Below are 12,028 nucleotides of genomic sequence, written 5' to 3'. Positions count from 1 at the left end.
TTTTTTCTCTTGGTATAACAGGGAAAGCCAACAGCAATGATGGAGTAACTGTGACCATTGACTTTGTCCTGTCCCCAGAAGTTTCCTGGCCCTGCCTCCACATTCCTGTGCTTCCCCTCCAGCCACTCACTGCTGCTCTCCCTTCCAGGCTGTGCTCGGTACTTTCCTTGTTGCCTGGGCAGTGCTGCCAACTTTGGAGGAGAAACCTGGTGGAATCTGAGAAAAACCTGCTACCAGATTGTTGAACATTCTTGGTTTGAATCCTTCATCGTGTTCATGATTCTCCTGAGCAGTGGAGCCCTGGTTGGTGTAGCACTGTTTCATGTATTCATGAAGGATTTTTGGCTTTAATTTGTGCACAGAGAAGTTGTTTATAGCAACAAAGTGAATATCTTTGAACTCATTATGAGGGAAGAGTCTACAAATAACAGTCGTTTATTCACCATTTTAATTATTGCAGATCTATTATTGACATTATTAAAAGTTATAAGAGAGCATGAGCTAAGTTAAGAATATATGAATCTCAGAAGCTGTTTCTCTTCTGGCTGTATATTGGATTTCTCTCAGGAATTTATGTCATAATTGTGAAATATTAAGGACATTTTATACCACTAAAACAAACTTGGAAAAAAATACTTAGTTCTTTTCAACAGATAAACTTTATAATATAAATTTTTAAAAATATATACTGTTCTAGGATTTCATTGTGCAGGAAGGATGCATCCACAGGGCTGTACTATATAGTGAAAAAGAAAGAGGAGGCACAGGGACAATTTTATCAGCTAGCATAAATTTGAGTAATTAATTGTATCCAGATCTGTATTAAATTGAATGATGAAGAGGTCTCAGTGTTGCTTGACTTTAATTGTGCAATGTTAATTTCTGATTTTTGCCATTTATCTATATCTATTATGATTTCAGGCATTTGAAGACATCCATATACATAAAAGAGAAAGAATTCAAGCAGTACTGTTATTTCTTGACAAAATGTTCACTTTCATTTTTGTTCTGGAGATGCTCCTGAAGTGGGTGGCTTATGGCTTCAAGAAGTATTTCACCAATGCCTGGTGCTGGTTGGACTTCCTTATTGTAGGAGTGAGTTCTGCCTTTGCTGTTCCTACACAGCACTAGCAGCAGAATCCCTGATTATTTTCTGGATATAAATTTCATACAGTCCCTTTAACCCCTGTAGCAATGGTGTCAGGATATTGTACTCCAATATGGAAAGCATGGTTTTGTTTGTTGGTTGGGCTATTTTTTTTTTTTTTTTGACAGAAATAAAGGAAACAGATGACAGGACATTGCTAATTTCCTTTGTCTTCCCACTCAGGTCTCTTTGATAAACCTCTTTGGCAGTAACTTTGGCCCCATGAAATCTCTCAGGACTCTGCGAGCTCTGAGACCCTTGAGGGCACTGTCACGGTTTGAGGGAATGAGGGTAAGACTGACTGCAAACTAAAACTTGTCAGAACTGATGAGCACATAGCAGGTTTGTGACTCATCACTGTGTCTTCATGAAGTTCACATGTTCACTCTGGATTCGACTTAGGAACTATAAAATGGATTTTTAAAGAGACCCTTAGTTGCACTCTTCTGCACTTGGGCATTCCTTATAAACTTTCCTGGAGTGATTGATCCAAGTGCTGTTGAAATTAAAACTGGCCTAGGTGGAATTTTGCTCCATCACTGCTCAGACATTCTTGTCTTCCTGTCTTACTGAGATAGGCAAAAATAAAATAAAGTAGAGAATAAGAACTGTGAGCACAATTACATTTTTTGAAATCTGATAGCAAGCTAACTTGGAGGAAAGAGTCGCTTCAATTTTGAAAGTTTTTACTGCATTGATTTACAAAAACTGTAGCCTGTTAAAAAGTACTTTGCTCAAATTATTGTTTCAAATAGAGTTCTTTCAGAAAACAAAAGTGTTTGTCTGTAGAACATTAGATTTTCTTTTCCCATCAAAAGAGCACATTTATTTATTATTCTTTTTTCTGGAAGGGAGACTGAAAATTCTGTGGTTGCAATCTTGACACTGTGAAAACAGAGAAATGTCATTAAATTAATTAGCAGAATGTATCAAAATTTCTGTGTCTGGAGTAAATTTGATATTGAAACAGGTGATGTCACACTTTCTGTCTTGCTATGAAGAATATGTGTGACACAGTCTCCAAAAAACCTTCACAAAACCTTGGAATTTTTATGTTGGTCCATTAAGTTTTTCTTTGCTACCTCACAGATGAGTTCACTGCCTTCACTGTGAAACACAAAGAAATGTTCCCACCATTCCCTTTCCCAATTGTTTTTTAGCAATCTCTTATGTCTTATGTCTTAGCATACATTTAAAATCTGCATGGATAATTTTCTGTGGTTGTACACTCTCTAGCACAGCAAATATACCTGGCTTATGATTGTAGACCCCAAACACAATCATAATCCACTAAAAATAAATGAAGCAAATTACTAGAGGAGAATTTTTACTGGTCCTTTTAAGAACTACTTTTGACAATCTAAAAAATAGTCCTCTGCTCTAGTGCTTATAGATGAATACTTCAGAAATTTTAAGTTAATAAAGTCTAAAACAAAGAAACAAATGGACTTGTCTTATTCTAAAAAAACAAGGAAAAGTCAAAAAAACCCCTACATTTTATTAGAAGTAGGATCTCACAGCAGACCAAGAAGTAGCAACTATTGCTTTGAAAGCCTAATAGAGATACTAAAGATATTGTTCAAAATCCCCCTGCCAGCTGTGACTAGTATTTACATGGAAAATATCAGGTTTCTTTTTGCAGATGTGACTAAGTGTCTGCTTACAGATGCCTGGGCTCATTCATTTTCTGAAGTATATTTTTCCTCTCCCTTTTCATCCAAGGTTGTGGTCAATGCCCTTCTGGGAGCCATCCCTTCCATCATGAATGTTCTGCTCGTCTGCCTCATCTTCTGGCTCATCTTCAGCATCATGGGAGTGAACCTCTTTGCTGGGAAATTTGGGAAATGTGTCAACATGACAGACGAAAATTCCGAAATAAGCACCGAGATCAAGAACAAAACAGACTGTGAGACGTACAACAACACTGGAAAAATATTCTGGGTCAACGTTAAGGTCAATTTTGATAATGTTGGCTCTGGCTACCTGGCTCTTCTTCAGGTGGTGAGTGCTGCTTGTCCTCAGTAGCCAGCACTTTGTCAGATGGGCTTGACCTTTCATAAATTCCTAACTCGTCTCTGAGGGTGATGCAAGGAGTGAAATATCCTGCAGCTTGCTGTCCCCTTGTAGCTGGCTGTTCGTGCACACAAATGGGAAAAAGGGGATGGATGAGACCCTGCTGTGATTTTCCAGATGATAAAGGAACATTTAGTGGGCAAGTGCTGTTGCAGCCTCCACCAGTTGTGTGGTCCTGAGAGCTGGATCCATCTCAGAAGGAATTCTGGGGCAAATCGTGACCTTTTCTGTCAAAATGTGGATTTGTTCAGCTGTGAGGGTTGCATGGCCTTTAGTGCCATGCTGATGAGGGTTTGCTCTGTCAGAATCCTAGGATAAAGTGTTCTGTCTCCCCCTTGAGAGCTTTCATATCCTAATGAGGCTGAGAATGCCACTCACAGCAGCAGCCAGAGCTCGGTGCTTTGTGCATGTGAACATAGCAAAGGCTCTTGCTCCAGCCAGTGTCATTGGGATATTGCAAATTTTGTGAAGACTTTTAAGGTCAAAGTCCAACACATTTCCCATAATCTCTCATTCCAGGCAACATTTAAGGGTTGGATGGACATCATGTATGCAGCAGTGGATTCACGAGAGGTCAGTCATTTTATTCAATCATATTTTTTGTGAATGCTACAGCTTTCTGCAAGTGCAGTATTCATTTTGCACTTCTACATGTGCTGTCTGTGCTAAATACTACCAGTAATTATTTTTTGTCAGACAATGTGAAAATTTAATTTGCAAATGACTCATAGTATCCTAAAGCTCATCTATTCCAGTGAGGAAAGTGTTTCAGCTCTAGATCTACCCACTTAAAAGCAGAACAAGTTGGTATGACTTAGGAAGGAAAGAAATCTAAATATAGAGAATGTCTTAATTTCATCAGGAGTTCACAGGAATAAAGGAATTTTTAAACTATTTTAATATTATAATATTGCTACTATTATACATGAAAACATAAACAATATATAGAAAAATGAATATACTAATAATAGAGTTTTCATGTATTGATATGTTTTCGTGTGTGTGTTTTAATGTGTTTTCTTTTGTGTGTATGTTTTCTTCTTTCTTTTTCAATTTGAAAAGTTATTTTTCTTCTTCTAATTTTGTTTTTACTCATAATAGTCATTGCAGAAGTTTTTTGCTAAGAAGAGAAAAAAGAACAACAACATATCTAGGCCAAGAATTTTAATGGCAAGAGCTTGGAATTTGACTTCTACATAGTTTGGTTGAATTTTCATTTACTGAAAAATTTACAGCTCCTGTTCTTATTGGAAGGAGCTGAACTGGTGCTTCTGCAATGCCTGTGAAAATCATGTCAAGAATACTCAAACAAAATTTAGTGTGTGTTTTTGGTAGTTTTAAACTATACCACTATTGTCACAATTAGCAGTAAGGCTGTAAATCTTAGTTCCTCCTGGAATCAATTTTTGAGAGGAGCTTCGATATGAAGATTATTCTGAATTGGGCTCATGCTGCTGTGTGTTATTTCTCAAGTTGCTTCTCATTGTTGCAGAAAGATGATCAGCCAGATATGGAGAACAATCTGTATATGTATATCTACTTTGTGGTCTTCATCATCTTTGGATCTTTTTTCACCCTGAACCTCTTTGTTGGTGTGATCATTGACAACTTCAACCAGCAAAAGAAAAAGATAAGTGTACTGGTTGTGCTTTAGAGAACAAGGTCCTATACACTGAATCTAAAACTTCTGTTGGCATTAATAATGAAGTTACAAGAAATAACTTTATCCTTTTTTCCCCCCCTGTAACCTGAACACCTAGATGTTCCCCAAACATTTCGAAGTCTCTTAAAATTTCACCTTTTGGGTGAAATTTTGGTAAAATTTCACTCCTTTTGGGGAACTCAGCATGACAGGAGACTCGTTATTTAGAGAGGGGTCTGCCACAGATGCTCTGATGAGTGATTTGGATATTCAGCAAGCCCAGCATTTGGGAAGCCAGGTAAAGATTTGATCCTGTCCATGATTTCTCTTTGAGTTTGTCCATGCCTTTTCAGTGAGCTGATTTTCACACCAAGACTTCTACTCTGTGAATGACTGGGTTGAGCCATTGATTTTTCGGACACAGTATCATGGTATGAAAGGAGCCGGTAACAGCAAGGTGTAAAAAAGGAAGGAATGCCAGTTTCCAGAATTTTAGACATTTTAAGTACAATAGTTTTTATTCTTAGCAAATAACAGTGACTTTTCTTTGTATACTTAGGTGGGGAAGATATTTTTATGACAGAAGAACAGAAAAAATACTACAACGCAATGAAAAAGTTGGGATCCAAGAAACCTCAAAAACCCACTCCAAGACCCTTGGTAAACTAAATTCTTCACTGGGAAAATGCATTGCAAAAATGCAATTCACTGAAAAGTGCATATATTTATATATTACATAGAAATTATTCATACTGTCTTTACATTGATACTAACACAGTGCTCTAAAGTGAGTTCCACACCAAAAAGTTGACCGAATTATTTTATTAGTTAAATATTTACTAAGTTCTCTGCATAAATATTATTGGGTTTTATATTCACCTTGGATAGACTGATAGAACTTCAGGATGGGAATGGATTTTTAATGTCATATTTGTACTCTGCCTTTCTCCAATTTCTCTGACTTCATTGTAGCTGAATGACTTTGCAACATAAAAATTGGAAATGTAGAAACATGTATGAATGTATACTCCTTATTTTCATAACTGATGTCAGAAATATTTTTTTCTCCCTCTAGAACAGATACCAAGGTTTCCTTTTTGACATTGTAACATCCCAAGTGTTTGATATTGTCATCATGGGTCTCATCTGCCTCAACATGATCACGATGATGGTGGAAACATATGAGCAAAGTGAAACAAAGACAAACGTCCTCAGCAAAATCAATATACTCTTTGTCACCATCTTTACTGCAGAATGTGTGCTGAAATTGCTGGCTCTGAGGCAGTACTATTTCTCAAATGCCTGGAACATATTTGATTTAGTTGTTGTTATTATGTCACTTGTTGGTAAGTAAAATTGCCTTGAAAATTCTTTGCTACATCAATTATTATTCTTTTTAGAAAGAAAAAAAAAGTAGTTAAAATTTATTAACTGCAAATAATCGTTGAAATGTAAGTCATAATACTGTAAACTCTCAAGGAAAAAATAAGAAACACTCCTCAAGATTATATTAGATAATATTAAATGAGATTTAAAAAAATTCCTTTAGTAAAAGTGAGTGTAAAGAATCATATTTCTAATGGTTCTTTAGGGTTTTTTTTTCTCATCTGAAATACAGAATGAATACTGAATGAATAACCCATCTTAGCAGTATCACATTACATGATAATTTCCATGGTCCCAGATTTAGTACCAACTAAGAAATATTTAATCAGATCAGTTATTGGGTTTTGTCATCTGTGTTTTTGTTTTACATAGAAAAATAGGAATACTGGAATATGTATAGAATAGGAAGATTGGAATTAGATTGTAGCCTGTAGAATTCAGTCTTTATAAACTCAGGCATTGCTGACTGAAAATAAGGGTTCACATTTTATGCAAACACGATAGAAAAGATCACCAAAAATGAATTAGTTTTTATTTGAAGGGATTGCAGTGGAAGAATGGGGTAAAGACCTCTGTTGCAAATTTTAACTTCCTTCTAATTTAACTATTCCCAGGACTAGAACTGCCCTAGCAGCAGGCATTTAGGAGAAGAAGGATATTTCATTTCTTTATGATGACTCGTGTCTTGGGTGAGAAAGATTCCAGCAAGACTATGGCTCATTCTTGAGAAATTACGTTTCTGGATTGTAAATACAGAGAAATGTATCCAAAACAGCTACAGTCAGAAAAGACAAGCCTCTTCTAGTGCTAGATGTCTTTTATTTCATTCAAACAAAGAAATAGTAACATCCATGTGTAGCTCTGTCCCTGAATGAACCAAAAGCCACTGCAGAGTGGCATCCACAACTTCAATGTTCATCACTGTTTGCTTCTACATATTATGCCTATATTATCTAAATGATAACCATGACATTGCATTATATCTTCTTTTCTTAGTTTAGATTTGCAGTGTCAGTATTTGAAGACAAATGTAGAAGGTAACTTCTGAAATATTTATGCAACCAGAGTCAAAGAAAACCATTAGTCATCAAGTGTCAACTGATACAGATACTTGAAGTTGTGCACAGAAAGTTCCTTGTCATCTTTAGTGCAACAGGGACTGTCCTCTGGTGGCTGAAGAATGTTGTTCATAATTGCTGATTTCAACAACTATTATTTCAATTCAGCTTCTCCTAAAAGTTATTCTGGTAGGGCTTAGCAAACACACATGAGATATTTTTGAGCTGTGAACATATTATCATTCCAGTCTATTTACTAATTAAAGGAAAAATAAGATATTCTAACGAGTTGTTATCCTCTCCTTTTCAGCCTTACTGCTTTCCAGCATTGGCAAAGCCTTTGAACATTTCTTACCACCCACACTCTTCAGAGTCATTCGCTTGGCTCGGATTGGCCGGATCCTGAGACTCATCCGGGGAGCCAAAGGAATTCGAACTCTGCTCTTTGCCTTAATGATGTCCCTGCCTGCTCTGTTCAACATTGGCCTCTTGCTGTTTCTGGTCATGTTCATTTATGCCATTTTTGGCATGGCTAACTTTGCCTATGTGAAGATGGAAGGTGGCATTGATGATATGTTCAACTTCCAAACCTTTGCTAACAGCATGCTCTGTCTCTTCCAAATCACCACGTCAGCTGGCTGGGATGGTCTTCTCAGTCCTATTTTAAACACTGGGCCACCATTCTGTGATCCAAACATAAATGGTACCATAGGTGAATGTGGAAAACCTGCCATAGGTATTATTTATTTTGTAAGTTACATCATTATATCGTTTCTCATTGTTGTAAACATGTATATAGCCGTTATTCTGGAAAACTTCAATGCTGCCACTGAGGAAAGTGCAGAGCCTTTAGGGGAAGATGACTTTGATATCTTTTATGAAATCTGGGAGAAGTTTGATCCTGAGGCAACTCAGTTCATAACTGTCTCTGCACTTTCAGACTTTGCAGATGCTCTGCCTAAGCCTCTGTGTGTACCAAAACCAAACAAAGTTGAACTCAAAGCAATGGACCTGCCTGTGGTCAGTGGGGACAAGATCCACTGCTTGGATATCTTGTTTGCTTTCACCAAGAGGGTGCTGGGAGATTCTGGTGACCTGGATACTCTGAAAGTACAAATGGAGGAGAAATTCATGGCTGCCAACCCATCAAAACAATCCTACGAGCCAATTTCCACCACGCTCAGCCACAGGCAAGAGGAAGCGTCGGCCGCGGTGATCCAGCGTGCCTACAGGAGCCACCTGCTCCAGCGCTCCCTCCGGCAGGCTTCCTACCTGTACCAGCACAGAACTCGCAGCTCTGACACCCTGGGAGATGCTCCAGAAAAGGAGGGACTCATTGCATCTATGCTGAGTGCAAATTATGGCAGGAGTCCCAACAGGTCTGAAACTTCGTCCTCAGTGTCCATCCCCCCTTCGTATGACAGTGTCACGAGAGAGAGTAGTGGCAATCTCGTGGTTGAGAATGGAGAAATAATGGGCAATCAGCAATCTCCAGACACTAAGTAGTTCATTGGTGACAAAGCTGTTAAGAATATTTTTAAATTTTCACAGAAGATGATATTGTAAATACGTGTCAGTGGAGGCAGCCTCCCTCTGAAACCAGGTCTGTTGATGGTGATCAGTTAATTATGGCAGCTGAGAATCGTGGCTTTTGGCTCTGCTGTGTTTGGTTTTCTTCAGTATTTACCTATTCAGAGAAAGGTTTTGGATCTGTTTGATCAATAGTATCTCACTGCAAAGCAGGTCCCAGAGTACCTGGGTGCTGTGACGTTCACAGCAGTGACAGGCAACCTCAGCTGATATTTCCCCTGTACAGGATGCACAGAAAAGTCCAAGCACCAATGGATCAGCTGGAGAATAGAAAATGAATTTAATATGAGTGTAAATTGAGGAATGGAAAAGAGCTAAAATTTATTCCATTCCTAATTGATATTATCATTATAAACCTGTTTAGCAGATCACTGATGATTTTTTAATTTGTTTTTTTTTATGTTTGGGGACAGATGTGCCACAAACATAGACCCTGCATGATCCACACATATTCCACAGTGTAGTGGACTTCTTCCCATATGGTTGATTTACAGAATAAACCATGGCATGTATATTATCATAGTTGTGTTACTGAAGTTTAATGAAATAATAAATACAACTCTTAGTATTACAGAAGTCATACCGAGCAGAGCAAACTCTTGCTTTATATTTTGCCTGTGAGGATTTTTTTTACCTGGTTTCCTCTGGCAGTGAGGTGAAGATAGCTGTACCATCAGTTACTCCATAAAAATTTGTGTTTATTGCATACTTTCCTCAAATTTCTTTTAATGGTTGAGTGTTGTTTCCAAGTTCATTTTGACAATGTGGTAGAGAAGAAAAACACAAATAACACTTGTTGGAAATTGGTAATAGCAGTTCAGCCACTCCCTTAGACACCAGAAACCAAGGCTGGGGAGCTCCACATGGGACCCACCAGAGGTGTCCTTGGTCGTGGTCATGAACATCATCCACGGCCATGGATGTGTCCCTTTGGAGGTAGGAGCCTTTCTCCCTCTGCCTGTGTTTCTCTGGTGGGAGAACCAGCCCTCCCTCTCCTGCAAAGATTAGAAGAAACCAAGAGTAATGAGTAATGTAGGCAATTAGGAAATCTGGGTTGCAGCACTTGGGTCTGGGGTTAATGTAAGACCAAGGATTAATCACAAATTCTGCTTCTCATGGAACTACATGTGAGGATGGGCTCTCATGGTTTCTCATCTCACCACATTTTCCTTATGAAGTCCTTTATCTTCATGTTCTCATAGCTTGGGCTTCTCAGAAAAACACATGCCCAAACACTTACTTAATCTTTTGTCCTTTGTATCTTTACTTTAGAGATACATCCAGCCAAAGCACTTTGCTCCCTGTGGACTGTTGTGTTTCCCTTTGTCACGTACTAGATGATGTCACAAATTACCCCTGACATTCCAATTTCTTATGTACCCTAACATCTTTAAGGTTTAAGCTGCTTTTTACTTTTCTTAGTTGCAAGGTTGCAGCTCTGTGATCACTGTTGGGTTTGGCAGTTTCTGGCAAAGCTCAGGTGAGCTTTTCCCTCCACTCTGATTTCAGCCAGAAAAGGACCCAGTGGTGGAGTGGGGCCTGCTGTGCCCATGTTTGCAACCTGCAGCAAGTTTTCTTCTCTCTTAAATGCCCCTTCTGTCTGGTAGCAGTTATATTCTTATGCCTTGTGTTGCTTTCTTCTTTTGTCTTTTTCACCTCTTCAGATTGTGAGCTTTTTGACAGAAATTCTCTTTTACTATGGATGGTAAATTGTACCTAATTACAAAACTCTGTTTTCAGTTAATATTGTCTGAAGACTGATGCAAATAAATAATATTTATAGTATCTTTTAGTTTCTGTGGTATTCCCTTAGGTTTTCCCTAGCCATTTCTGAAATGGTAGTACCTTTAGTTTTGAACTAATACTCCCTCAGATTTTATGGTGAACACAGTGAACAACAGCTCTGTGCCTTTAGGACCTAGGGGCTCTATTCCTTCAAATAATAATTAAAAAACCCCTAACAATTACAAATTAATTAATGAAATTAAATGGGCTTCTTTGGCTAAAATTATTTTTAACCATTTTCACAGCGCATGGACAATCCCAGCTGAGAGCTGACTGCATGGCTCTGAGGGATGGTGTTAATAAGTGAATTGTTGGTGTAAAAAATTATAAATACTAGGGTGAATTTTACCTTCTGCAGAGACTCTGAGTAAAAGTGATACTATTTTAGGGAAGACATTTTAGGAAGTTCATTTGTCATGTTCTTTAATCACAGAATCAAAGAATGGTTTGGGTTGGAAGGGACCTTAAAGAAAGACCATCCAATGCCACCCCCTGCCATGGGCAGGGACACTTTGCACTACCCCAGGTTGCTCCAAACCCCACCCAACCTGGCCTTGGACACTTCCAGGGATCCAGAGGCAGCCACAGCTTCTCTGGGCACCCTGTGCCAGGGTCTTACCATCCTTATAGCAAAAATATGTCAAAAATGAACCTACCCCCTTTCAGTCCAAAATCCTGATAAAAAGTCTCCCTCCATCTTTTTTCTAAACCATCTTTATGTAATGAGAGGCCACAAGAAAATCTTCCAAGCTGCAAGGAGGTCCCAACCATTTGGGAGATAAAATTCTGAATATAAACACGGCAGTTAGAAAATGTGCCCTTAGAAATAAATAATCTTTCAAATCCTTCTGGTTCTCCTCTAAGCCTCTTAATTTTGGATTCTACTGATGTCCTTACAAATTTTATGCTTTCCTGGGTGGCTGTGTGATATACAGTCTTATTTCCAGATGGATTGCTTTCTTTTTTTTGGTCATTCAGAGCAATATTTCATGTGATTTTAGTAACTATTTAATCCAGGCTGCATGAACAGCCTGGTCTCTTCAACAGTTACATCTTCTATAAACTATATACCACTTACAATTTTACCCCAAATTCTTGCATTTTTAAAGAGGTTATTAATACAAACAAAAAAAAAATTGAGGCCTGAGAGGTTTTCCCTTTGACAGCCCATGAGAAGCATGAGCTCAATATGATGTATCAGTTTATCCTTTGACAGAGATGTGGAACAATAAATACATAAATGAATATGATAATTCCAGAACATCTGCACCTCTCTGCAGTGGGCTCCATTTTACCACCTAAAGCACACACACTTTTCATAGGAAATCAAAGTAATGGAAAATCCTT

At 38.1% G+C, this 12,028-nt stretch overlaps 1 protein-coding gene across 1 annotated transcript in view; it reads left to right on the top strand.

The window, feature by feature from the left end:
* The window catches only part of LOC130250058 (sodium channel protein type 5 subunit alpha-like), a 32,469-nt gene extending 22,837 nt beyond the window's left edge, over nt 1-9,632 (top strand). The window contains exons 18-26 of the mRNA XM_056485378.1: nt 149-303; nt 922-1,104; nt 1,331-1,438; nt 2,870-3,148; nt 3,740-3,793; nt 4,713-4,854; nt 5,422-5,522; nt 5,938-6,208; nt 7,617-9,632. Coding sequence (XP_056341353.1) covers nt 149-303; nt 922-1,104; nt 1,331-1,438; nt 2,870-3,148; nt 3,740-3,793; nt 4,713-4,854; nt 5,422-5,522; nt 5,938-6,208; nt 7,617-8,812 — 2,489 coding nt within the window. The 3' untranslated portion in view covers nt 8,813-9,632. The remainder of the gene's footprint in view (nt 1-148; nt 304-921; nt 1,105-1,330; nt 1,439-2,869; nt 3,149-3,739; nt 3,794-4,712; nt 4,855-5,421; nt 5,523-5,937; nt 6,209-7,616) is intronic.
* The last annotated feature ends 2,396 nt before the right edge of the window (nt 9,633-12,028 follow it).

Source organism: Oenanthe melanoleuca, chromosome 2, assembly GCF_029582105.1.
Source record: "Oenanthe melanoleuca isolate GR-GAL-2019-014 chromosome 2, OMel1.0, whole genome shotgun sequence".
NCBI classification, from domain to species: Eukaryota; Metazoa; Chordata; class Aves; order Passeriformes; family Muscicapidae; genus Oenanthe; species Oenanthe melanoleuca.
Note: the sequence above shows the minus strand (reverse complement) of the source record. Positions and strands in the feature narration are given on the sequence as shown.